The following is a 26,780-nucleotide window of genomic DNA, read 5'->3' as shown; positions in this document are numbered from 1 at the left end:
TATTCCTTTCACTTTCATATGAATCAATTTTCTATGAAAAAAATATAATTTAATATTTATATTTAATTGCATACATCTCCAAACTTTTATTAGATAAAATCGTACAAAGGTGCACCTTTTTTCTCCGTTGAAATTTTAATCTTATTCTTTTATTTTAATCTCTCAAGACACCAAGCACTAAGCAGGTCATCATACTTAATTTTAACGATCCATTTGAATCATATGATTGAAATTCATTCGTCGGTCGTTCTCATATCTGATATCTCTCACCCAATATGCTCAACTTGTTTCCGTCTCAGTCATAAAGTTTGACAGCCTACCACGTGCACCTACCTCTGAGTATTGGATTTAAAATTCTAAAGCTATCGCTTGATTTATATTATATCAAAAAGCCCAAAAGAGAACAATAAACAATTAACTCACCCACCACGGTTTGAAATAGTGCTACTCAAAAGTAGACAATCACAAGACCAAGGGAATTAGTCCCTCATAACACTAGGAGCCAAGTAACTAACAGCCACAAACAAGCTAAAACACAAAATTAAAATCAGATAATAGTATGATGTGATCGTGAGGAACACTCACACTCACTGCTGTCTTCATTCTTGATAAAATGCAGAGAATTCCATAGATGTATCCATCACTTCATAGAGCCAGATACGACAAGGTTTCATGCCTTGATTGTTACACAACACAAGCACAAACCAGATGGCCTTATGTCACAAGTTTGCCACTCTGACCCCAGAGTTGCATTTGGATCATACAACAATGTTTGAAAAGCAGTTTCAGCTTCCAGAGGGAATAGCAACAACTTTTCATCTAGTATCCCAATTCGAAAATCAATGCTTGAGCTTCCTGTCAACGGAACTGGTACCATTTTCCATGAATTGTCCTCTGGACTGAATATAGCTAGCTTCCGCTGGTTCTTCCACTCTATGCAGAACAACTTCTTTCCTAATACTGCATGAGCTGTGACCATAACACAGCCATTCTTAATCTCACACCAGCTGTGTCTCTCAGGGTTATATATATCAACAAACTTGGAGTTTCCAATAGTAAAGCTTGACCTTCCACCCATCACATAGAGCTTACCCTCAAATCCACAAGCAAAACAACCCCATCTCGGGCGGCGAAGGCTCTCTATCAGTGTCCACGTGTCAGTATCTGGATCATACACCTCAGCACTGGAGAGACTGTCACCATTCACCCCATAGCCTCCCACAGCATAAACCAAGCCATCGACTTCAGCACAAGCGAAGTCATAACGAGCCACAATCATGTCTGACAATCTGCTCCAGCTGCAATTGCAATAGAGAATGGAGCAAGTAATTATGTTTCTCAAATTATGAATGGGACAATAGGTCCATATTTAACTAAATTACAAAGATGAATTTATCATATGTAACAAAATCCCAAGATTTCTAGGTAGAAATTAATACCTGTTGAGGCAAGAATCATATTGGTAAACCTCTGCTGAGGCAAAGGCAGTTCCTTCAATAACAGAATAACCAGCCATGACAAGAAGCTTTCCATTAAGAACCACCACTTGGAACCCAGCCTTTCCTGGACCAGGCATTGGTGGAAGAGATCGGCATTTATGACCGAGACAATCCATAACCTCCCAATGACTTTCCTTTCCTTCACAGTCTGTTGTTAAGAAATAGAGCCATTCCTCTAGCATCCCAGCCAATTTTCGCACAGTAGTGAATTCTTTGCTTTGAATAAACGACCTCCATCCTTTACACACAACACCCATAGCAGGGAAGTTGGAACGAGGCACAAGTGCAAGACAATACTCAGCCACATCATCAGGCAGCCCAGGTAGAATGGGGCTATAATCTTTATTCAGTGCCTCAGGGAATAAACAATGATTGCTTTGTGAAAGAGTTGATTTATCTTGATGGATCAAATTGGTGAAACACATATTTGGCTGGATAAATCTCTTCTTTCCAACAGTAAAACCAGGCATTTTTTAAACCAACAATTATGAGGATGTAAAGAACTTTTGTTGAGAAGCATATAACTACAGAAATTCATAAAATCCTTCACCAATTGGGATTCTACTAGACCAAGGCATGAACGATGTTGCAGAACGGATCACTTGAGCAGTATGAGCAGATGATTTTCTATGCTTTGTCCAGTCTGATTCAAATTCCATAACAGTTGTTCTGCTCCCACAGTGATTCTTCTTACTGGTTTTCTGCCAATTGTTTCTTAAACTGCCTAAGTTGTATCCTCCCTCACACATTGCCCGGATACCTATATACATTATGGCAAAGAGTTATCATATTTTGAACTTAAATATAAAAGTAATCAATGTTAAATTGTTAATCAACAAAATTATAAAGGCATACCAGAGTAGGCCATAGAAGTTGCCAAGACTTAGCCACCTGTAACTTCCATTTTCTTCAAGTTCATATAGGCTGCATAGATCAAACAGGATAAAGAAAAGTTAACATAAGAATTAGAGATATTTAAGCTTATACCAATTTATAGGGAGAGAAACTGCAGGATAACAACCAAAAAAAAAACAGCAGGATTAAAAATGTAAATCTCAGTTCTTTCAAATGCAAACATCACATGGATCAGAATGCATATTAGATATTAGTATAGGCGTATAGTCCTTGATATAAAAATCCAACCTGAGGATAAACAACTAACAAAGATAATCTTCCAATGTTTTCTAGAGATCTCAACATAAAACAAGAAAGGATTGAAAAACAAAATGCCTCCAGTGAACCAAATATTAAGTCACAATTAATATCCATTGAAAACGATGAAAACCAAGAAAATAATGATGATGATAAAATTTATCAGAAGCACAAAAATAACCACCAGATCTGGAATCAACCAAACGTTGATGACAAAATTCAGATTGTTTGAAAAGAAATACAGCAAGAGAGAATTTGTAAGGGGAAACTTTACAATCTGTTTAGAATTGTAAACCTTTGTTATACGGAAAATCAATTTGATTTATTAAATGAAACTTGACCACACTCCAGAGACTAATAAATTTTACAAGTGCATATTCAGGAGAAACGGAAACAAGTATTAAGGAACAGATTAAAATGTTGGTAGATCCGTAATAGAGAAACGGAAACAGAACAGTAAAAGAAAAAAAAAGAAGAAAGAGGAACTTACAGAAAGAAGATGCAGATTCAGGAGAAGAGAAGTTGTGAAGTGTGTGGAGAAGAGAATGGATAGAAGAAAAAGAAGCAAAGGATACTTATAGGATTAGGACCAAAACTGTAGGAGAGAAAGACACTCGCGTAATGCTGCGACCAAGTCAGAACCAGAAAAATGGTAAGTAATTTAATAATGTAACGAAACCAAGCTCAGTTTGTGTTCCGATGATAGAGGAAAATATTTAGTTTTTATATTGTGAAATACTAATAATAAGCTCGTGCATATTAGTGTGATAATAGTAATTGATTAATTGACGATGATAAATGTTTTCTTGACAAATTTGGCATTCTTTTAAGGGGGAAGTGGTTGGGTTGGGTTTGCCCTGTTGTTGGTGATATGCACTATCCCTTGTCTTTATCTTTTGAGAATTTTTACAACAAAAACAAACTTTTTGAGAAATTATACATTTTTTTTAATAATACAACGATAAGGATAAGTAGGAAAAAAATACATTGAGGAGTGCAATAAAGTAAGATAAGAAAATTACTATAAATAATAATATACAGTTATTCATTTTTGTATTTTGATCTATCTAAACAATCGCGTGGTTGAATGTACATTAGGTGGTGTGCTGCACAGAGAATATTTAACATTTTTACAAAATCAACATCAAAATATTTTTTATATTAATAAGAAAATAAATATATTTTCCAAATATAAGAGATTTTATTTATTAATAAAATATTAAAATCGAAACATATAATAGAGAAGCGTAATATAATTTTATTATTTTCTTAATATTTTCTAAAAGAAATCAAATGTAAAAATAGATACATTTCAATAAAAATGATTAGTCGATTAGTAAAAAAAGCATATTAAAAAGTGTTTTTGCAATATTAATAGTTAATATGAAAGCCCCCATTTAAAGGTTCGATCCATGGGAGACGATTGTTTTGGGTGATATTTAATTTGGATTAAAAAGTGCAAATAATGCAAACGAATCAGACAAAGAAACATAAGAAATCAGACTTGAACGTGCAGTTAATTTTTTTTAACTCTGATCTGCATTCAAGATGGATTTGAATCCTCAACGGTTGCTTTACAACATTACACACACACACACACAAAGTGTTAACGCATAAAAAAAGGCTTGCATATTGCCAATTAAGCTTTAAGAATTGTGAGACACTGGGAAGCTAACTGTAAGACGAGCAATTATTTTCTAGAGTGTGCATTTAACTGAGTGATTGTGAAATTTAAAATTGGTTTAGTAGTAATTTAATTTAAGTTTAATATTTTTGTTAGTGATTACTTGTGAGTCAAACATGCTTATCTATTAATATTTCAAGAATGAATTTTAGAAAATAATATAATAAAAAAAAAGATTAGAGACTTCACACTAAAAATGACCAATAAAATTCTCCAATAAATATTAATCTTGAACAAACTAATGAATGAATATTTCATATTAATATTATTAAAAAATGTTTACTTAGTGTATGCCAAAATGCATATTGAAAAGCCGAACTTCATAAGCAAAATAAAATTTTTGTATTCTGTTTTTTTTTTAAATACTTATAATTTGTAAGAATCTTATTTATTTAATATTTATAAAAATATATTTTTTCACGCAATATTATAAAATTTGCTTCCCACATTTATTTCTTAGGTGTTTCTACGATGAAAGCACTACACATCACTGCCGCTTCTTTCATTATTCATTTGGTAAGCTGACACGTTGCATATTTTCCATAAAACCATAGATATGATTAAGACAATCTATTTTCAGCCTCATTTCTAACAAATAACATGTTCTGTCCGATTGTAAGTTATACCACTAACAGAAATAAAGAATATTAGATATTTGATGTGTTATTGATCGAGACGCGCCACTAAATTAAAACCAATCCCTCCAAGAATCCGAACAATATTCCCATGTTTCCCAAGTTAGGGTGCGAGTAATTTGAGTAACCTAGGCCTCTGATTCCACGAAAGAGAGCACCACAAATTGCAATTTTGTCAAATTTGAGTAGGATTAATATGGAAGCACTTTGTGTAAGGTTACGGTAACATTGTGAATTGTCATATTTTTGTGAATTGTTTTCACATGTTTTTTTATGTTTTCTTTTCTTTGAATACAATCTTATTCGAAACACATTAAATGTGAACACATCTTTTAAGGAAATTTGTATTTTAATAATCTTATTATAAGTGTTACTAATTATTATCTTATGTGTATTAGTTAAAAAATAACAAAAGTTTTCATAAAAAAATTACTTTAAGAATATATAGAAAATTGTAGTAAAGTATAATTTAAATGTTTGTGTACTCTACCAGCCCCTTCGAAAGTCATTGCATTTACATGGAAGATAATTCTCAACGAGATTAAAACACAAAACATAGCCTATGCAACAGAAACATACGTTATTCATTTCTTAAACTCTTGCGAATTTCCGATTCTAGATAGAGAAAACACGTTATTCATTTGCTATCAAACGCAGACTCCTGAATTTGACAGTCATGATTGTGTCTATTACAACTATAAAAGCACACGTTAGCATGGTAAGATTACACATTCAGAGGGAGGATTAGGCAAAATGCAGGGATACAGTATTTGCATAAGGGAAATTGTATGTGAAGTAAGGGCTGCTTTTGTAAGTATAGAAAGGCAATATCTCAAGAGTTTGTAAAAGGGTTGGATATATGTAAGTTGTACCCCATCTTTTCTTGGTTTGACTGATAAAAAGAGAAAGGAAAGTAAGTTGATTATGTTTTTTTAATAAAAGTTTAATATTTTATTCTTTAATTAACTCTTTTGAACATAGTTTCCTTTAAGATTGAGCTGATGGAAATTGGAAAAGCAGTACTACTTGCACGAGTGATGTATCAATATGAAACAAATAAGTGTTTGATGGAAACTAAAACAAGTGTAATTAGGGAGTGTATTCATCAATTTTCATTATAGTCTGGTAGTTTCCATCATATTTTTCTCTCTATATCTTCACTTTTACTTTCCCTTCTTATTCATAAAAAAATAGTCAAATAAAAGAGGATAACGTAGGCCAGTGAACGTCGTTTAAGCGATAAAGCGTCGTTAATGGATATGTAAATGCAAGAAGAGCGCAGAGTCACGTCGTTTAGAGAAAGCAGGATTCTCCATTTCAGTTTTACACCAGAATGGACTCTAACAGACTCTGACCTCAAAAGTGTATAACTCCATAACACAAAAATAGTTAAGGCTGTGTTCGTTTTTAGTGGTGAAGAGAAATATACAGAAAAATAATGTGAAATTTACTATTTTACATTTTATCTGATTCAAAACTTTGGTCTCAATTTATTTTTCTTTTCACCCTACCCAACAGAACCTCACTCATTTTCCACACTCGCAGACTCAGTGATTCATTTGCTCCATTTTCCGATTTTCCATGTCGTTCGCGTCATCATTCTCGATGCTCCGGCACCGCGCGGCGGCTTCCGCGGCGCCTCTCCTCCTCCTCCGCCGCTTCCGCTGCCTCCGAATCGCCGCCAGACACCAACAACAAAACCCTAACAAACAAGCCCCCCCTAGCCGCAACCTCCTGAAGGCGAAACAGACACTGAAGGAATTTTCTTCTCTTGCGCCTGTCCTCTCCCTCGAAGCCAGCCCCCCTCTCACGGAATCCCAGGCCATCGGCGTGGTGGCGGCGTCGCAGGCCAACTTCATGCGCGTCATCGTCCCCGAAAACGACGAGCCTTCTGGAAGCTTCCGCGGGGTTGAGATACTTTGCGTGGTGAGGGCGCTGCTGAAGAAGATTAAGCGGAGGGTGATGGTAGGGGACAAGGTTCTTGTGGGGTCCATCGATTGGGTGGACCGCAGGGGCATGATCGAGAATGTCTTCCACCGAACCTCCGAGATTCTCGACCCTCCCGTTGCCAACGTCGACCAACTTCTCGTACTTTTCTCGCTCGAACAGCCCAAGCCTGAACCCTTCACCCTAACGCGCTTTCTGGTGGAAGCTGAATCCACTGGAATCCCTCTTACGCTCGCACTCAACAAGACCGAGCTTGTGGATAATGAAGTGAGCTTCTCGCATTCTCATTGTTATTTATGCCTTCTTAAATTAATTATAGTTATATTATATATAAGCTCTGTTTGGATAGGATAGGATAGGATAAATTACACTAGAGATAATAACACGGTCAAATGAGTTGAGTTTTTATCCGATAAGATATAATTTATATATGCTCGAAAAGTTAGATGAGAGAGCTTTTATGAAAGTGCATAAGTTGATTTTGGGCTTTTAGCTGCTTACGAGAGAAGCTCAATTCATTTTATCTTGTTATATTCTTCTCTTAATAAGTGCTTAAGGAGAAGTATATTTATTCAAACATGACTGGTAGTTAGTCTATTGTGTTTGGTTTATGTAAAACTTTGTGGAACGTTTAGTTGTTGTGTTTTGGCTTGTTGGGTTGATGTTGTTTTTATTTGCGATCTAGCTGGGAATTATTTTCTGGTGTGAAGTAATTGATTGCTTTTGGCTTTTGTTTCTTGTGTAGATCATTAGTTCGTGGAAGGCTAGGTTGCGCAGCTGGGGGTATGAGCCGGTTTTTTGCAGTGTTGAATCTGGACATGGACTTGATCTTCTTGGTTTCAAGTTGAGGGATCAAACAACGGTGATTGTGGGGCCTAGTGGAGTTGGGAAGTCTAGTTTGATCAATGCCCTTAGAAGCAATCCTTCCAATGCTGCAGAAGGGGAGAATTGGTTTGAGCCTGTGGGTTTTGTTTGGTTTGTTTTTATGTCTTCTACAGTGCATATTAGAGTTTGATATTTGTTGCTTGTGGATGGGTGTTGCTTTTCAGGTTCTGGGAAGCAAGTGGCTTGAGGATCAGCGAGTTGGGGAGGTTTCAACAAGAAGCGGTAGAGGGAAGCATACTACTCGCCATGTCTCTCTGCTTCCATTGTCTGAAGGGGGTTTTCTTGCTGATACTCCTGGATTTAACCAGCCTAGTTTATTGAAAGTGACAAAGCAGTCTCTTGCACAGACTTTTCCTGAAGTTAGTAATGCTTATGTTTGTAGTATTTGAATAAATTCGGGGTTAACATGGTTTTTTCCGTTTTGAATTATGTTATATTCTTTTCCCCCTGTTCAGATCAGGAAAATGCTTAGTGCCAGTGAGATTGAGAAATGTTCGTTTAACAATTGCTTGCATCTGGGTGAACCTGGGTGCATTGTGAAGGGAGATTGGGAAAGATATTCCTACTATTTCCAACTTCTTGATGAAATCAGAATCAGGGAGGAGTTCCAGCTCAGGACGTTTGGAACTAAAAGAGAAGGGGATGTAAGGTATGATGAATGCGTCTTTGTTGATTCAAAACCAATGCTTCTCTGTGTATGATGCTTTGATCAAACGGTTCAATTCTGGGATTTTTATTCATTTATAAAATGAACATTTCGAGCAGTTCTTGTGATTATGAGGGTTTTACACATTTTTAAAAGCTGTTTCTTATCCTTTTACGTGCTAATGTATTGAGATAAACATGAATCTCACAGCACAATTCTAATTTATTTATGATAATTACCATAGCATTTACATTTTTAGCCCATGAAAGAAGGTACTAAGTTGCTTAAAATGTCCTCAACAATGAATATGATTTATTTATTAGCTTTTTTGTCCGCCAATCTTTGCATGCCGCCAATCTTTGCATGCCCTTGTTAACCAAACAAAAGGTGTGTGAAAGTATCAGTAGAAGTATTTTTCCTGGAATATGCAGCAATGCAAAACATCTCTTGCCAGATTATCTGTGCTGTGTATTGTTGCGAGTTGATCTTCCTACAATAGAGTAGTACATTTCAGTCAGACTATCCAAAAATTGTTGTGATGTTTCTGACAGTGACAACCACCGTAAAATTGCTGCTAGTTAGTACTTACACAATAATATGATGAAACGCAATTCTGTTGTCTTTTATCTTGGAAAATTATTGAATCCGTTACCACATTGCAGGTTGAAAATGGGAGACATGGGTGTTCAGCAAGCAGAACCACGTTTGGAACCTAAGAAGCATAGAAGACAATCTCGGAAGAGGATTAACCAGTCAATTTTAGATGAATTGGATGATGATGACGACAATTTGCTTGATGAGGAGAATGATCCCATTTTAAGGGCGCTAAGGAATGAAAACTCTTAGAATTTCGTTAATCCCCAGAGTACTCATTGTAAATAGTTCCTTTCCGCGCTTTCGCTTGTATCTCGGAGTCAGCTAGTTCCTATTACTGAAGTTCATTATGTTTTGTTTGACCCAAGTCTGTGTCAGGTAGGCTCAATCGTGTATAGTCTGTACAAATTTTCACCGATGGACACACTGTGGAATTCTGATGACTGATAGGTTGATCCATGCTTATTGCCTACGATTGAATTACGAGCATCATTCACACTTTTTGTGAGATCATTTTCGGTTAGAACTGATAGCTTCCGACATCAGGGACTTGTAAGGGGGGATTTACAACCACAACTAACAATTGAAGATACACTGGACATTCGTTGTTATGATAAATTGAGACACGGGAAGTAATTAGTCGATTGCTCGAGAGCCTATAAATTTATGTACTCGGGTTTGTTTTACCATAGCAAACTAACCATACAAGTGTTGTGGGTTCATGTATTTGTCAGGTTAGTGAGGGATTAGCCGAAACTCGCATTTGGAAACTGTTTGGGGTTCATGAATTAAGGGAGCTTCGTGGTTACTTATGCCCTCAACCGGGAAGTGTTGCTTAGAGTGTGCACATGTTTAGCTCCACCAGAGAGCCATGCTTTCCTTTTGTTTCTTGGTTTTTTTTAGTAAACGATTCTTCCATTCCGAGAACAAAAAAACCACCCATATTTATGGCCTAAATTATAATAGACACGGCACTAATGAGAAACTTTCATGTTACAATAGGAAGGCATACGCTTCAGTATATTAATCACTATTCTACCACGTGTAATACATGTTTGATGTGTACTATGTACTTGTGAGATGAGAAAAATAGTATCAGTATCACATTTCTTTGAAATATATTTGGTGTTACAGCCATAACACTTCCAGGAGACAGAAACGCGATGAATATATTACCAACAACCTGGTCAAGAAGCACGAGTTCCACAACCACATCCCAACAAGTTTCTCTTTTTGTAAACAAAAGCTTAGAACACAAGAAATTTGCATCACACTTCGGTGTTCAGCAACAACTTTTAACCATCAAAATTGAAGAAGCAACAAAAAGAAAATTACAATTTCCAGATAAAGAGGTTATATTTTGAATAGTGTATGAAATCATATGCTACTCTGCCATGAGAATGATTAATCTAACACCCTAACCCGACCAACAGTGAAAAGATAAGCAGAAAAGCAAATAAACCAAGATCAACCGTATCTATAAAAGAAAAAGAGTAATGTAGGTTTCGCAATCCATGTGGGGGTGCAAGAGGGTGGAAGGAAGTGAGATATATATAAAAAAAATCAAAACTCAAGCAAACAGATATAACCTTTGCAGTCCAAAGAAGTAAAGTACATCGTAATATCCAATGAAGGGGAAAGGGAGGGAAGAAGAGTAAGAAATACAAAATTCTGCCAAAGCAAGAATTTTTTAACTCAAGAAAATACTAGCACTAAGATATGTCAAAGAAGCCTACTTCTTAACGGACTTGTTCTTTGAATTTACATTCAGAGATGATTGAGGCTTTGGATGCTTTTCTAACTCACTTGGATCCAACCACTTGAGAGGATGGTGGTTGAAGAAGGGCCAATTAGGGACAGTCACCAATGTGGTGAGAACCACACCACCAGCATATATGAGGATCATCATTTGGAAAGAAGCCATAAGGTATCCTGTTGCGAATGCAATCACAGTAAATGCAAGCAGCATTATCTGCATTAGCTGCTCTGCTATCTTTTGCCCTTGCCAATCCATCTAAAGAAGCAAAAACATAAAGAAAAATACTCAAACCCTATCAATCCAAATAACAATACTGAAAGAAAAAAAAAAGAGAAAAACTCTAGATCTATAGCTCTGCTACAAGATGCACAACATACTAGTAGTCATATGATTATACCAGAAAACACAGTCTAACATAAAATACGCAGATTACATATTGAAATCATCCAAGGGTATCACTCTCAGTAATAAATCAAGAATCTCTCGTGTCCTTATACAAAATATTTTATATTCCATGCATTAACTGCCAAGCAAAACATGAAGATCATAGCTAGCCATCAGAGAATAGAAACAGAACCATCCAAACATCAAGTATAGTTCATTCTCCAGAGCCCTTGACAAACATTAAGCCTAATAATCAATCACGATGGTACAACTGTAATCTGTGCTCAGTGCAGTAATTGGTGCACAGCAAAAAAAAAAGGGGAAATAAAAGCTCGAATCTGTACTCAATACCTAAAATTGGAAAAGGATTGCTCGGAGATAAATGAGACTTTTTCGCTAAGGTTCACCAAATCCTCTAAAATACAACGGTAATTGGCAATAACTGTATCCCCAACACACAAACGCTCATCGTAAAAGCATACCCTAAACGAAATTCCACTGAAAAATTTGATGCAGCTAAACAAAGATACAAGACAAATTATGCAGAAAACAGACATTTCCGTATCTCGATGTTCAACAACACACAGTGATTAAAATTTCTTATAGTGTATCTCTGAAATGGGGTTTCCTACAATCGGGCAACCCGAATCAGAAGAGATTCAGGAAATGAAAAAATCGCAGCTAAACGGAAGAGTGGTTATCGATTTTGGCGACAAAAAGCAGTTTTCTTATGGCAACACAAACAGTGAATGATAAATAAAAAGAAAGAAGAGTGATAATCTTACCTTAGGATCATGAAAATGGACGATGATGGAATGCAGAATAAAAGTTGAAGCAAAACCTACTCTACTCGGTCAAACATTTGACCAGCGACTGCGAGCGAGGCATCTTACGGCAAATGGACACACATATATTTGGAAAAGCTTTTTTTTTCAAATATTATATTATTTTTAATTAATAAATTAAATATTTTTATTAAAAATAATTTTTAATTTTTAATTTAAAAATCGTATTAGATAATATAAAAATAATTTATATTAGAGAATGTTTGCAAAATTGTTCAAAATATCAGAGGATTGTTATATGCTATAAGTACAAAAATAAACAAATACTTGTAGTTATTTCTATACGATAAATTAAATTTTGGCACTTAAGAACAATTTTATGTGTGTAGATATCAATCATTTCTTAACCTTCTATTAGACATTACTTTTCATAGAAATTGTGAGAACAATGTCAGTGATACCAGATAAACGTTTCTTTATGAGATGAATGAATGAATTTCAATTTGTCTTAGTGTTCATATTTATCTAAGCACGTGTATTTTTGCATTTTCGTATATACCCAACTTCTCGCAATAGTATTATGTGTAATGAATTTAGCTAAGGTTAGCTCAATAATTTATTAAGTTTATTTTAGTTGAGAGTCTTTTTCTAACAATCTCCACCTTCACCGAGTTTGCTCACTCTACCCAAAATTCATACGTTTGGAGTCATTGTATGTAATTAGTAATTGATACTCCATTTTGTGAAAAATAAATCGAAATAACGCTACATACTCAAGTGAATTTAACTTGTTAATTAAACGTACAACGGACAGGTCCCGAGTTCAACCATTTACCCCAGTATGTATCGTATTCTACTAGAATCTGGCAAGATCAACTAAGCCAATTGAACAACGGCGATCCATAAGTTGATTCGACATTTTTAAAACATTGCCGTCAATAAAGTATTATTACTGGTTGTGTTATGTTAGCCCAATTGCTCTCCAATGTCTAAAAGATGCATCTTCTGAACAAGATTCTACTTCCGTAAATTCCCAGCAGCAGGGATCCACAGAATTGAAACTAAAATTAATCATCCAATTACCATAATAAAAATTCCCGAGTAACTCAATTAACTTGAAACATAGTATACCAAGCAAAAGGTGCTGTCCAAGCTTCAAAAGCAGCTCATAACAAATATAAAGGAAAACGATAGACAAAACTGACATAAATCAGGAATGAAGGTCATCCAGTAGCTTCAAGGGTAATTTAAGATGAAGCACCACTTCGAAGAGCGCCCTTCTTCTTGCTTGTTGCCAATTGAGTCTCAGCCTACAAGAGCAACAATAGATAAGAATTTGATGCAAAAGAAAAGAGGAAGTCAATATAATGTTATCAGAGAGATGGTCAATCATTACCTCCTTCTTCACCGGCTCTTCCTTCTCAGATAATATCAGCTCAATGTGGCATGGAGATGACATGTAAGCTGCAAAAAAAAGACACTCTCAACATAAGTAAGTAATAGTAATCCATTAAGTCAGTGATAGCAACAAAACCAGCGACATACGGTTGATTCTTCCATGAGCTCTGTAGGTGCGGCGTCTTTGCTTCTGTGCTTGATTAACCTGGATATGAGAAATGTACAGAGCATCGACATCCAAACCTTTCACCTGTGGCAAAGCAAAACCAAAAGTATAATGACTTTGAAAGTTGACTTAAAATAATCATATGAAAAATCAAATCAAATGCTTATACAGGACATACTTCAGCATTACTCTCAGCATTCTTCAGCAAATCTAGAATGAACTTAGCTGATTTGACGGGCCAGCGTCCTTGCCCATTGGAGTGTCTGTTCTTAGCCTGGGCCGTCCTCCCAACACCACCACAAAAGCGTCGGAAAGGAATAGCCTGTTTGTGGGCCAAAACATCCTCTAAGTATCGTTTAGCTTTAACAAGGGGCAACTTCCTGATGGCAAAGGCAGTCTCCCTAGTGTTCTGTAAAGTAGACAGACAAATAAATTATTTTAAACTCCATCACTGACCAATAACCATCTTTATAAAACTTTCATCAACAACAGAGGAAAACATATTAACCATAAACAATGGTGCCATTACCTCAAATGGATTAGAATAAAAGTAGTTATTAAAACAATAAGTATATTTTCTTTATACGTAATCGAGTTAACCAAGTTAACCATCATTATTACTAGCATATAGTGGAAAAGCGTGTTCCATCATTTACTGAACCTTCAATCACAGCCAAAGAACAGAGGTTCACCCAATAACAATGGAAAATTATATCACTGAAGTTTACGAGAGGGAAGTCCACATAATCAAAACAAACCCCTGCTTTTTTCATCAGGTTTCCCAATTATGGACAATGCAAAAATGCATATTAAAAAACACATCACATTCAATTCTAAAAATTAGGGTTAGGCATATTACACATAATGGTCTAGTACATCACCACACAGAAGATCATCAAATGGTAACAAATCTAAGTACCTTAAAATGAACTCTGAGGTCAGCGCCTCTGGCCTTGCAGGCTGCAATAACATGGCACAATCAGTGTATTAGATTAAATTAAGCTAAAATCAACACATAAAAGACAAACACTTACGTTCGAGTGAAGAAAAATGACGGATAAATAAACACAGAAAATAAATAACATGTATTAAGAATTTTGTCAAATTAAGAGAGGGTAACGGAACTTACACTTGGTGGGATTGTCGGGTTCTCTGGAGTACTTCACCTGAGAAAAGAGAAAACGGAACAGCGTTATGAGAACTAAAAACGAAGTTCAGAGGAAAAAAACTGAGAAGCATTGTTTGGTGTTGGTAACCTACCATAGCTGCGGCGCTTCTTCTGCTTCCGCAATGTTGAAGCAGAGCAACGGCTAAGGGAAGAAGCAAACTAGGGCATAATTAGCAGTTATTCGCTTTATATATAATGGGTACCTTTTGTAGAAGATGGATCAATTATGGTCTTCGAATACATCCGGCCCAATTAAACTATAATTTAGTTGTTGGGCTGAACCTGTTCTGAGACCATATCTGTGCTAAGTAACAACTTAAGATTTTCATACGGAAAAAATTTAAAAAGAATAATTAAAGATCTATGGAAATTAATCAAATTAGAGTATGGTGTTGTTGTATGTTTTTTGTATTGAAATAAATGGAAGAAAGACATTTCATGTCTATATTTATATTTTTTCACAGTTAGTTCTGACTAATGAGAAGTTAAAAGAGAAACAAAAAAAATTATAACATTGAAGATAAAGAATAGAATAAATAAATAAAATGTGGAAATCAAATAACTTGAGTGTACGAAATTTTACTCTCTTTTGTTTAAACCTATCAATTTTACTTGTTATTGTACATCTTAATGATTTCTCTACAAATCCTCTGCATATTAAATGAAAAATTAAATAAATTTAATATCATGAAAACATAAAAATTGTTCACTGATAAAATTTTCACTTCAACGGATTCAGACGTGGGATATGAACCAATCTTTGTTAGCATGAATAATAATTATCTGTTATCCTAACTGATAAAAAATTACGAGAACAAATAATTATTTATTTTTCTTAATATAATCATAAATATCCTTTGTAACAAAATAATAATAAAAAAAAATATTTAAATGATAAAAATAAAAACTCAAATTTGCAACCCAATTAATTAACTGACTTTTGAATAAAAAGCATTGAAATCCATAAAGGAGATGTTTGTTTCAAGTCATCCATAAACACTCACAGCAATTTTAAATTGAGAATATCACATTTTCATGTGTTGGTGCATGATTTGTAAAAGAATCATAAGAAATACGTAACTCCCATGCATGTGAAATAAATATGTTTTTGTTACTTCTTATTCTCATGTTACGAGGTGAATATCTTGATATTCATGGAGATAAAAGTTAAAGTAAATTACATTTATGTTTTTTGTGTTTTTCTTAAATTGCATATGATGTTTCATCTTTTTTTCATTATTTTTATCCTCTCTTTTGTTAATGTCGTTAATTAACGTCAATTGAAATATGCGAGAAAATGAAATTGTCATAATATCTTTATTACACTTGCACCCTCTGTGTTTTTTTCAAATTACATCTGATACCCCTCTTTTTATTTTACATTACTTTTACCTTCTTTTGTTAACGTCATTAACTAACGTCAATTGAAATATGTGAGTAGACGAAATTGTCCTAAATATTTGTTAAATACTTAATAATAAATTAACAATTGACCTTGTAAATAAACCTTTCTTGAGACAATAACAATTTTTTCTTTAATATTTGACTCTTACTTCAGTGTTGTTAACACTTGAAGAAGATGCATTTTTTGATTGAGACGCTATATCAAACACTTAGCCATCAAAAATAAATATTTCAAATAAAGGATTTAAAAACACAAATATAGGAGCAAAACACTAAAATTCATAGCAAATGACCATATTCATAGGCATTGTTGGAAACACGTCCAACAAAAAATGTAGCAACCAAACGACTTAACACGCACAAAAAAAAATGAACTAAGAAGAAAAAAAAAAGAAGAAGAAGAAGAGATGTTAACACATGCGTACTAACGAGGTGAGTTCACGTTCAATGAAAAACTGGACTTATGTCCAATTAGAGAAAAAAGAAAAAGAGTGAAGAATGTTAAAATATTTTCAGGTTGAAAATGATGTCATATCTTTTTGTGGAGTTAAGATAAAGAATATGAGAATATTTTTGATATAAAGTTCTATTAAAAGTCATGTGACTAACATGTATCTACTTTTTGTTAAATTATTAAACAGTGTTTAGAATGAATGAAGCTTGAATATAATGTGAGCTAAATAATTATGGGAGTTTTTGTAGGGTGTAAAAAAGGAGGGATATCATATGCAATTTAAAAAAGAAGAAAAAAAAAAGAATATTAACACATGCGTACCAACAAGAAGAGTTCACGTTTAACGAAAAGCTAGATTCATGTCTAATTAGAGAAAAAAGAAAAAAAATGAAGAATGTTAAAATATTTTCAAGTTAAAAATGATGTCATATCTTTTTGTGTAGTTAAGATAAAGAATACGAGAATATTTTAGATATAAAGTTCCATTAAAAGTCATGTGACTAACATGTATTTATTTTTTTGTTAAATTATTAAACAATGTTTAGAATGAAGGAAACTTGAATATAATCTGAGCTAAATAATTAAGGGAGTTCTTGTAGGGTGTAAAAAAATAGAAATGTCATATGCAATTTAAAAAAGAAGAAGAAAAAAAAAAGATGTTAACATATGTGTACCAATAATGTAAGTTCAGGTTCAACGAAAAGCTGGATTTATGTCTAATTAGAGAAAAAAGAAAAAAAAATAAAAAATATTAAAATATTTTCATATTGAAAATGATGTCATGTTTTTTTGTGGAGTTAAGATAAAGAATATCAGGATATTTTAGATATAAAATTTCATTAAAAGTCATATGATTAATATGTATCTACTTTTTGTTAAATTATTAAACTTTGTTTAGAATGAAGGAAGCTTGAATATAATGTGAGCTAAATAATTAAGGAAGTTTTTATAAAGTATAAAAAAGAAGGGATATCATATGAAATTTAAAAAATACACAAGAAGGACAAATATATTTTACTCTAAAATTTATTTTCTACATCAATTATCTGTCTGTGCTTACTTCTTCGTGATTTTTTTTTTTTTAAATTCCTAATGACAATCAAACGTGTTCATGGGAATAATATTTGTAAACATAATATATTTAGGAATATAATTTCTTGGAATACAATTTATAACTTAGAAACAAACATCTCCTAATCTTATCAATGCATTTAATTTAGTCACAATAGTAGCCCTTCGAATTCAGAAATTGTTATTTTACCCTTGATTTATTTGTGTTCGAATGGATAAAAAATGAGAGAAATATTTTAAAAAATTATGCAAATCTCACACCTTTATTATTATACTTTAATTCAAATATTTAGCAAGTGTTATGTCCAGCCGAGGTTAATTAATGCCACAATTTCAGTCGTGAGAATTCCGATGATTTATTTATTTCGGTCAGATAATTTATTTAGGTTTTAAAGTTCAACGCAATGAATTGTGAGTTGGACAGAAGTGTTAATAGGACAAAAGACTACTAGTTTTTCCTTTAAATTTATATATAAACAAAAAATAGTATTCTCTATTGGATTTAAACATAAGTCAATTTAACTAATTCTCTTATATTTAATGTTATATTTTCTAAAATATATTTTATTTAATTTTAATGGTTTTTTTATTCACAATAGTAAGTTCTAATAAAATACATATTAAAAATAATTTTATTTTATTTGAGTTAAAAAATTAAAAATATTAACTATTTTTCTTAATTAATACAAAATTAATTATTTTTATTTATAGATTCTAACATGGTAAAAGCAGAGACAGAAGAGACAAACATGGAGTTTGGCAACGACAGGGTAATCGAAATACGAAAACACACTTACTTTTATTCTTACTTCTTAGAATAAGTACTGGAGAGAGTACCACATTCACCTTCCATCATCCAATTGGATTTCGCAGATCCCAGAACCAAACCAAATAGGTTAGATTAGATTACGATTCAGCGCTATTATGGGCCTCGTTAGGATCAACGCCACCTTCTTTCCCATTTGCGCTTCCAATCCTTCTACCCCCTCTCACGCTTCAGGTTCATTTATTTTGAGTTTTCTCATACTTTCATTCTTCTCTTTCGATGCTCCGTTTCGTTGCATTAGCATAATTTTAGAACAAAACTTACACATTTTCATAACTGTATGTAAATAGAATTAGAGTTTTGTTCCGATAAAATTATGTGGATTACTGAGGTGAAACTTAAATATATTTCGAAAAACAACACAAAAGATACACAAGGAGTTTTATCTAAATTTTGTGGATACTTTTTTCCCCATAGTTTATAGCTATATTATAATTCTCTCTACTGAAATTACAAACGCTGCGATCTGTTTAAGCTATTTCGTAGAGTTTCCCTCCATATTATCGATATAATTTACGAGCCATGTATTGAAGATAACATCGGGTTTTGAGATAAAAGAACAATAATATTATGTTTCCTAAATTTGAAGAATCCAATGTTACTAAACAGAAAAAGTAGAAAACTAAGGATTCTTTTGTTCGAGTTGAAAGAGGATAAAAAATAAGTAAAATGAAATGAGTTTATATTTTTATATTTTATTTTAATTTAAATTTTTTGTGTCAGTTTATTTTTTTACTGTAATCCTAATAAAGTCGTGGAAATCAATGAGTGCCGAATTCGGTGTTTTTGAAGTGGAGGGTTTGTTTGTTTCGTCACATCAAGAACCGGGGCGAGGGGTGAGGGTCCACATAGGACGAGAGAGCATGTGTGAAACTCAACTAGTCAAACCAAACTACTACATAGGATAGGAATAATTAGGATTGTGTTACTAATGGAGTTGTTAGTTGTTACAGTGAGTGAAGTCTGATGTAACATACAAGATCATGGGAACGGTGGTGGGGAAGGGAAGTTACCAAAACCAGGAAGAACTGAACTAATAAAAACACCAAAGGCCAAAAGACAAAAGGAAAAAAAGAAAAGGAGTTATTTTATTGGTCACATGGAGATGATAATAATATGTAATGTAATGAAATGAATCTTCATCTGCCCACGTGGTCCTATAGGCCCAACATCACAGCTCACGGTTTGTCTAAGTCATTTTGCTTTTGTATTTGTCGGGGCAAAAGACGACAATGGACACTGTTCAAATTACTACCACTCTTCCTCTTCTCCTCCTTCACCATACGCAACTCTCTTTTGATTATGTTCCCTACAAAGTGATACGGTTCGGTTCCACCCAAAACACAACATCTCTGCCTTATTGATTTGGTCATGTGCTACTACCTCAATCAACTTGTAAAATAATAAGATAGTAGATAACACTAACTTCTTTTTTTAGTTGCTTTCCTCAACCAAGTGATTACTACTGGCTTTGTTTGAGAAAAAAGGTTGAATAAAAAGAAGAAAAAAGGGTTGAATGGGGAAGTCTCCTGATTGGTTGTATATAGATCATGCAACGTGTGGCTCCCCTGCATGGATTGGTAAAGGACTCACCTGTGTTTGCTTCAAGCGTAAGGGAAACTGTCAACGAATCTGCATTAGTTTGACCCCTTTACAGGTTAGTTAGTCATTTACAACCTGCACATTGCTGTTTTACTTGATTGACTCGACTTTAATAAACTGTTGTATAATTTTTAATCTCTGGATATGTTCAGATTTAGTTTATGTGTCACATTTCTTTTACAAGATTTCTCTCCTTGCCGGGGCATTATTGGATTTACTCAAACCCGCTTGACTGCTTTATTATACTCTGTACTAGCTTGAATGCCAGCTTCCTCCTTTTTAGTGTTTTCATTAACTGTTCATTTAAAATAGGAACCCTCTTCATAAGTTACAATTTAAGTTATCAAAGTTGGGATTTTCACCAATTTGTGTCTCTCTGTCAGTTCAAGAAGTTGAACCATTTGTATATTGCCCTTTTCTCACTCTTTTCAAAGCCTGCAGTTTCCAAATGGAAAACTTTCTCAATGACCTGTGAAAATATATTTCAATATAGTTTTTGAGAATAACTGAAAAACTTTTGGAAACTAACTGGCAATAGTTTTTGAAGGTAATTGAAAAATGTGATTATAACTAGAGTTTCATGTTGTTGGAAATGTTGTTTTGTTTTCTGAGAATAATTGCAGAAACAATGTTGAAAATGCATTCATAATTTGTTTCCAAACTGTCTGGTGTTCTCCATCATAAATGGTTTAATAGTTTTTTTTCTTCATTTATTTTCTTGTCATGAATTTGTTGAGGACAGAGAGCAGTGAGGAAAACAAGAAAAAAAATGAATTCATTGAGCAGCAACTTTGTAAAAATTTTGTAGGAGGAAAGACTGAGAAGACTAAAGCGCCGGATGAAAGTTTATTTTGATGCTTCCAAGCTTGAACACCAGGTATAAATTCTGTAACTTTTGGTTCCAACATTATATCTTAGTTTAATTATTTTCCTTTGCATTGGAGTAAGCATCGTTTGCTGAGGGATATGCTGCAATCCTATTCTCAGTTAATTTTTTTACACCAGCAAATTGACATGTAAAATTGGATGACAAAGCCAAATTTAGCAGAATTGAAATTTTATTTATTCACATCTGTTTAGTGTTTAGCCTTCTTTTGCAAGTTACTCATCCAGAAATTCTTTCAAGGACAGGAAGCGTTGAGAGCTCTGTGGTCTGCTTCGTTTCCTGATCAGGAGCTCCAAAGCTTGATTTCTGATCAATGGAAAGAAATGGGATGGCAGGGTAGAGATCCATCTACTGATTTCAGGTTAATTTGCCTTATCACCCCTTTCTTAGTTTTTGTGCTGTTTTCCTTCTTGACATGTCATTTTTCATTTCTTCTGGACCAATTTTTGTGAACAGAGGAGCTGGTTTCATTTCGTTGGAGAACCTACTATTCTTTGCGAAGACATTCTCCGTGAGATTCTGAACTAGCTACTATCTTTCGGTGGCACCATTTCTATCTTAAGACTCCCAAAATAAAAATATTTGGATCTGCATCTTGATTTAGTGTTTTTAACTAAGAAGGCCATCGATTTTTCTAAAAATAATGTGACATTTTATAGATGAATGAAATAAGTGTTTTTAACCCAACTTCTTCTGACAAATAATTTATTTGCTTTTGTTTTGATGTTCCTCTACTTGTTGCAGACTTCTTTTCAGCGCCTATTGAAGAAACAAGGAGGAAAAGGAGCTGTTTGGGAGTATCCCTTTGCTGTTGCTGGCGTTAATATCACATTTATGATTATGCAAATGCTGGACCTTGATGCCAGTACGTCATGAAAAGTCTTTTGCACCAAAACATAGTTGTTGACTTATTTTAGTAACACATTCTCATATTTAGTTAAATATAAAATCTTGTGGCCTAAGTCTCCAAAGAAACTCAAATCACATAATATACTAATCTTAAAAGGGAATGAAATTTCTCATCTTAATTACAACAATATTTCTAATGCGGGGCTGTTTCTTCGCTTGCAGCCAAACCCAGGACTTTTGTAAGAGCTGTTTTTCTGCAGATGCTTTCAGGTTAGAATCAGTAACTGTTTCTTCACTATTTATACACAAAAATGTTTTGAGATATTATCTTTTATGTCATTTACCCGAGAGTTCAAAGGTGGTGATTTCTTAAATCTTACCATTCTTCTTTCTGATACATTTACAGAAAATGAATGGGCATTTGACTTGCTCTACTGTGCGGCATTCGTGGTTATGGACAAACTGTGGCTGGAGAGAAATGCTACATACATGGAATTTAATGTAAGCATCCATTGCGTACTTGCTGAGTAAATTTTGTTGTGCTTTATTAAGGTGCTTCTTTTAAAGGGATTGAGGGTGAGTTTGTTAAACTTAAAAAAAGTAATTTCAAAATAAATGCTATTCACAAGAAACAGATAAGATTTGCTTATTAAAAAAACAGAAAATTGCTAATTTTAAGTTAAAACAGTTTATACAAACACATCAGAAAACCATGAAGCTACTTATTTTGTTTGAAAAAACACTTATTTAAAAAAATAAACTTAAACAAACTCGCCCGGAAATTGAATAAAATGTTGTTTTCTGTTACAGGATGTCTTGAAATCCACGCGAGTTCAGCTAGAGAAAGAGTTGTTGATGGATGATGTTCTACGGATTGAAGACATGCCTTCTTACAGTCTTCTTTGTTGACAAGTGGCTCAAAAACCCTCTCTTCCAACGAAGCATAGTTTGTGTAATGTGTACATCCTCGCTCACTTGCTTATAGGTTTAACTTTAATTAATGTCCATTAACTAGGTCTAGCATATCTTCTTAATTTATCCCCCTTTTTATTCCTTACATGATATGATAGATCTAAATTAAAATGAACTCGACTCCTTGACTAATGACTAGTGCTAAAGAAATTTCCACATTTGCTGGGTGGATTTTTATCTTTACATTGCTTCCACGAGATTCTCGTTTGGAAGTTTTGACTAATTAGTGATTGGATTCCTAGATTATGCGTATCTATCTATTGAATCAATTATTACGAGTTCATATTCTGGTAAGGCTACAATTTTAGAGTTTTGTAGTTTGCTGTTAACTCTTTCACGAGCTCCTCCAAATCATTGTACTACCTCCGAGTCCTTTTCTATTCTGGTGTATGGAAAATGTAAATTACAATTTCACGTGAAGAAAACCATGCTAATCTATACCATTTACGTCGACATACAAATGCATATTAGATAATCATGGAATTTAACTTTCATTCATATCTAAGAAATAGATTTTAAAGTAATTATCATAAAATTTAATGATCTTATGAGATAATTTATGATTGGATAACTTTATAATATAAAATTGACTATTTTATTTTTATGTGATCTTATGAGATAATTTATGATTGGATAACTTTATAATATAAAATTGACTATTTTATTTTTATGTTATAAATGGATGATGAGATTTAAGTATTATTTTATAAAAAATGTTGAAAGTAACTAAAAAGATTTTAGAATTTAAACTTCTAAAGTTATCTTTAATTATATTTTATAATTTGAAAAAGTTGTAATTTAAAAAATTTTAAAAATAATAATCAAGGACTAATTTTAAAAAATAAAAAATAAAAAATAATTAACAAAAAAATAACATGTAATTTGATTGATTAAGAAATTAACAATATCAAAATCTTCTTAACTATTGAAAATACCATAAAAACTCTATTATAAAAGGTATTTTCTGTGAGTTTTCTTTTAATCCGACACAGATAACGGAACTCGATAGCATAACCGATTTGGTTTGGTTATTGGATTGGCCATGCATTTGGTCCGATATGACCCAGTCAGACCCAGCTGGTTTTATGCAAATCCGGTGATCTGATTGATTTTTAAAACGCATATTGGGTTTCGTGTAAAAAAAAATACAAAATTATCAAAATGACGCCATTTTAAGAAAACCTAAAAAACCTTAGCCCTTCTCTCCACCCTTCTCGATTTCTCTCTACTAGTTGTCCCTGCAGAAAGTGGACAAGAAAGCCCCCACCAGGAGCTCATCTAATGTAGTATGCTCCTTTTTAGAACAAAGTTAGTTTTTCGTCCACTGCACACACACAAAACACTTTTGCTTTTCTTTTTAGTGTTTTTGTGTAAGTGTAGTTTTCTGTTTTGCTGAAGTACACACCCCCTTTTTCTTCCACAATTCCACCGTTTCGACATTTCTCTACAAAAAACACATAACATCATATATATATATATATATATATATATATATATATATATATATAATTTCCTCTCAACCCTTTTATATTTTGTCTGATATTTTCCCTTTTGTCAATGTCAATTATCTTATCATCATACTAATTAAAAAAATTCCTAAATTATTAATTTATGAAATCATCCTCAGGAAACCTCTAGAAAACTGCATTAGTTATATTTATGGCAAATCTTTACCCTGGTGCATTATAGTTTGCTTGGTACTTCAATCCTGGTCACACCAAATCTTTACCCTCATTCTCCCTCTCTCTCCATAATTTTCGATGACCCTTCCATCATCTCCGACGACCACATCACCACTCACCACCATTATTCCCATTTTGTCACCACCCACCAACTCTAATGACTCTTTACTACTTATCTTTTTTCATATTTTGAATTTTGAAATGCTCTACTTTCAAATATGAGTTTCAAAATGTTCATCTTTCTTCCATTTTGTTTCTACGGCAAATTTCGACGTTGAAGTCAGAGATCTGTGACAGATCTAGGCGATGGAAGTGGCAGCAAGTGAGGCATATGAGGAGGCTCTCTTCGAGACCCTTCTTTTCACTGTTGAGATCTCTTCGGCGCCGACGTTGTAGTCAAAATGGCAAAATCGTGACATTGAAAATCCCCTCCAGCAGTGGTCGACAGTGATTAGCTTTGTTTGTGGTGAGTGGCAGCTGGCTATGAACAGTTGTTGGCGCTAAGGAGAGAGATGAAGGAAAATAATCTGGCGTGTAAGATACAATGTATAACCTATTAAGATAAATTAATCTAATGGCTAAAATTTCTTGTCCACAATCAACCACCTATCAAAGTGGTCCACCCTAGCCTTGACTTTTTTTTTTTTTGATCGGCAAACAATAATGATTATATTACTTGAGTACCAGAGGTACCAAAATATACAGAGATTAAGTTAGAAGCCACACAAATGGTTCCACGCAAACCATAGGTTGGTCAAGCTCGGAACCATTGCCTAGCTAGAGAGGCGACAATAAGGTGTAACATTCAATTAACATTAAGTCCACAACTAGTGACTGAATCCTATACTAAGATTGCTGTACCAGTGGTTGTAATGAGTGTTGAAGCCCTTCTCCAAATTCCTAAGCCACGTCCAAAGTAAGAAAAGTGCATCGTCCAACACTTTGTTGGCATCAAAAGTAGCGTTTGAAAAAATGACATTATTTCTGTGCTTCCAAATTGTCCATGTGAGTGCAAGCCACCACCACTTCCACCTATTAGCCCTCACTCCGCCCTCCAGTCCACCTATATGATAGAGGAAATGCTGCTTTGGATTTAGCGGAAAAACACCCACAATATTAGTCCAATTCAGCGATTCCCACCATACAGGAAGAATTCTGCTACACTGAAAAAACAAGTGACCTGCGCTCTCCTCCATATTTCTACAAAAAGGGCATGTGCTATCCTCTACCTCAACCTGTCGTCTCCTCAAATTTACTCTAGTCGGTAGTCTATCCTTGAGTAGTCTCCATGCAAACGTTGAAATTTTACTTGGAAGCTTAAGTTTCCACAATTCCTGAAAAACTCCCCCCTCTGTCTCCTCTGATATGTCCCCCCTCATCACAATATAAGCACTTCTAGCCGTGTATTGTCCACTCTGATCTGCCGACCACACCCACTGATCTTCATATTGGGGATGTATACTTTTGCATTCAACATCTTTTAGGAACGATACAACCAAATTAATCTCGCTATCGAACAATGGTCTCCTCCACCTTAAGTTCCACTCCCACCCCGTATCTTTACAATCCCCCATTTGCTGGATAATTTGGTTTTGCTGACAAGAAATGGCGTACAGCCTAGGATATTTGGCTGACAACGAAGCATCTCCACAAATCCAATTATCCTCCCAAAATCTGAACTTATCCCCTTTTCCAACCTTCCACACAATTGTATCCTGCATTGCCTCACTATGTTGCGGAAGATTCGAAAGCAACTTCAAGTCCCTCCACCATATGGATTCGGTATTAGCTCTCGATGTCTCATTCAAACTCCTCCACCCTCCATACTTAGATTCAAGTACCCTTGCCCACAATTCTCCCTGATGCTGAAGAAGGTTCCACTTCCACTTCCCAAGCAATGCTAGGTTGAAAGCGTTGATGTCTTTGATTCCCAGGCCCCCATTTTCTTTTGGGAGGCATATTGTGTCCCACTTGACCCAGGCTATCTTGTTATGCTCAAGTGCGCCACCCCATAGGAACTTCCTCTGTATGCTCACCAACTTGTCCAGCACGTTCTTAGGAACCCTGAAAAATGAAAAGAAATAAATAGGAATGGATGTTAGGACTGATTGTATAAGAGTCACTCTCCCCCCGAAAGACAAGTGTCTTTGCTTCCATTTCGCTAGTTTTCTCTCGCATTTACTCAAGATAGGGTCCCACGTTTGACATCTTCTTGGATTTGCTCCAATAGGAACACCAAGATAAGTAAAAGGAAAGGACAACAAGCCACAATTAAGGTAGTCTGCTGCATGAAGTGTCCACTGTTGTGACATGCCAAATGCTCCAAAGCTGC

At 34.3% G+C, this 26,780-nt stretch overlaps 5 protein-coding genes and 1 non-coding gene across 12 annotated transcripts; 2 read left to right on the top strand and 4 right to left on the bottom strand.

Annotated features, from left to right (window-relative positions):
- Window positions 1–347: 347 nt before the first annotated feature.
- On the bottom strand, window positions 348–3,383 carry LOC100500176 (F-box/kelch-repeat protein). 2 transcript variants are annotated; one of them, NM_001251063.2, is made up of 4 exons: window positions 3,142–3,383; window positions 2,355–2,423; window positions 1,440–2,259; window positions 348–1,298 (listed from the first exon to the last, which is right to left on the bottom strand). In NM_001251063.2, the coding sequence occupies exons 3-4, from the start codon at window positions 1,967–1,969 to the stop codon at window positions 671–673; spliced, it is 1,158 nt and encodes a 385-aa protein (NP_001237992.2). In that variant the 5' UTR covers window positions 1,970–2,259; window positions 2,355–2,423; window positions 3,142–3,383; the 3' UTR covers window positions 348–670. The 2 variants fall into 2 exon arrangements, with proteins under 2 accessions (NP_001237992.2, XP_040867524.1); XM_041011590.1 differs by having other exon boundaries at window positions 1,440–2,423; window positions 3,142–3,354.
- Window positions 3,384–5,545: 2,162 nt separating this feature from the next.
- On the top strand, window positions 5,546–9,501 carry LOC100796145 (small ribosomal subunit biogenesis GTPase RsgA 1, mitochondrial). 3 transcript variants are annotated; one of them, XM_026126777.2, is made up of 6 exons: window positions 5,546–5,831; window positions 6,516–7,184; window positions 7,663–7,878; window positions 7,967–8,161; window positions 8,258–8,451; window positions 9,111–9,501. In XM_026126777.2, the coding sequence occupies exons 2-6, from the start codon at window positions 6,552–6,554 to the stop codon at window positions 9,292–9,294; spliced, it is 1,422 nt and encodes a 473-aa protein (XP_025982562.1). In that variant the 5' UTR covers window positions 5,546–5,831; window positions 6,516–6,551; the 3' UTR covers window positions 9,295–9,501. The 3 variants fall into 3 exon arrangements, with proteins under 3 accessions (XP_025982562.1, XP_006601901.1, XP_014626345.1); XM_006601838.4 differs by lacking the exon at window positions 5,546–5,831 and adding an exon at window positions 6,052–6,334; XM_014770859.3 differs by lacking the exon at window positions 5,546–5,831 and adding an exon at window positions 6,162–6,358.
- Window positions 9,502–10,612: 1,111 nt separating this feature from the next.
- Window positions 10,613–12,103, bottom strand: LOC100777545 (probable signal peptidase complex subunit 1). 2 transcript variants are annotated; one of them, XM_003551364.4, is made up of 2 exons: window positions 11,971–12,103; window positions 10,613–11,056 (listed from the first exon to the last, which is right to left on the bottom strand). In XM_003551364.4, the coding sequence occupies exon 2, from the start codon at window positions 11,054–11,056 to the stop codon at window positions 10,775–10,777; it is 282 nt and encodes a 93-aa protein (XP_003551412.1). In that variant the 5' UTR covers window positions 11,971–12,103; the 3' UTR covers window positions 10,613–10,774. The 2 variants fall into 2 exon arrangements, with proteins under 2 accessions (XP_003551412.1, XP_006601900.1); XM_006601837.4 differs by lacking the exon at window positions 11,971–12,103 and adding an exon at window positions 11,537–11,946.
- An 876-nt stretch (window positions 12,104–12,979) lies between these two features.
- Window positions 12,980–14,901, bottom strand: LOC100305777 (60S ribosomal protein L17). Its single transcript, NM_001249597.2, has 7 exons — window positions 14,795–14,901; window positions 14,664–14,700; window positions 14,454–14,494; window positions 13,713–13,943; window positions 13,516–13,618; window positions 13,367–13,434; window positions 12,980–13,280 (listed from the first exon to the last, which is right to left on the bottom strand). Exons 1-7 carry the CDS (start codon window positions 14,795–14,797, stop codon window positions 13,218–13,220), a joined length of 546 nt encoding a protein of 181 aa, NP_001236526.1. The 5' UTR covers window positions 14,798–14,901; the 3' UTR covers window positions 12,980–13,217.
- On the bottom strand, window positions 14,173–14,304 carry LOC113000288 (small nucleolar RNA snoR74). The gene has a single exon (XR_003265579.1). It is a non-coding gene; the product is annotated as a small nucleolar RNA snoR74 (small nucleolar RNA).
- A 3,472-nt stretch (window positions 14,902–18,373) lies between the features above and the next one.
- On the top strand, window positions 18,374–22,949 carry LOC100794586 (ELMO domain-containing protein A). Of its 3 annotated transcripts, none has more exons than XM_003552737.5 (9): window positions 18,374–18,631; window positions 20,005–20,114; window positions 20,868–20,936; window positions 21,191–21,306; window positions 21,402–21,456; window positions 21,690–21,810; window positions 22,017–22,064; window positions 22,201–22,295; window positions 22,605–22,949. In XM_003552737.5, exons 1-9 carry the CDS (start codon window positions 18,556–18,558, stop codon window positions 22,701–22,703), a joined length of 789 nt encoding a protein of 262 aa, XP_003552785.1. In that variant the 5' UTR covers window positions 18,374–18,555; the 3' UTR covers window positions 22,704–22,949. The 3 variants fall into 3 exon arrangements, with proteins under 3 accessions (XP_003552785.1, XP_006601899.1, XP_014625769.1); XM_006601836.4 differs by having other exon boundaries at window positions 19,945–20,114; XM_014770283.3 differs by having other exon boundaries at window positions 19,896–20,114.
- Window positions 22,950–26,780: the final 3,831 nt, after the last annotated feature.

This window comes from Glycine max, chromosome 18, assembly GCF_000004515.6.
Source record: "Glycine max cultivar Williams 82 chromosome 18, Glycine_max_v4.0, whole genome shotgun sequence".
Taxonomy (NCBI): domain Eukaryota; kingdom Viridiplantae; phylum Streptophyta; class Magnoliopsida; order Fabales; family Fabaceae; genus Glycine; species Glycine max.
Note: the sequence above shows the minus strand (reverse complement) of the source record. Positions and strands in the feature narration are given on the sequence as shown.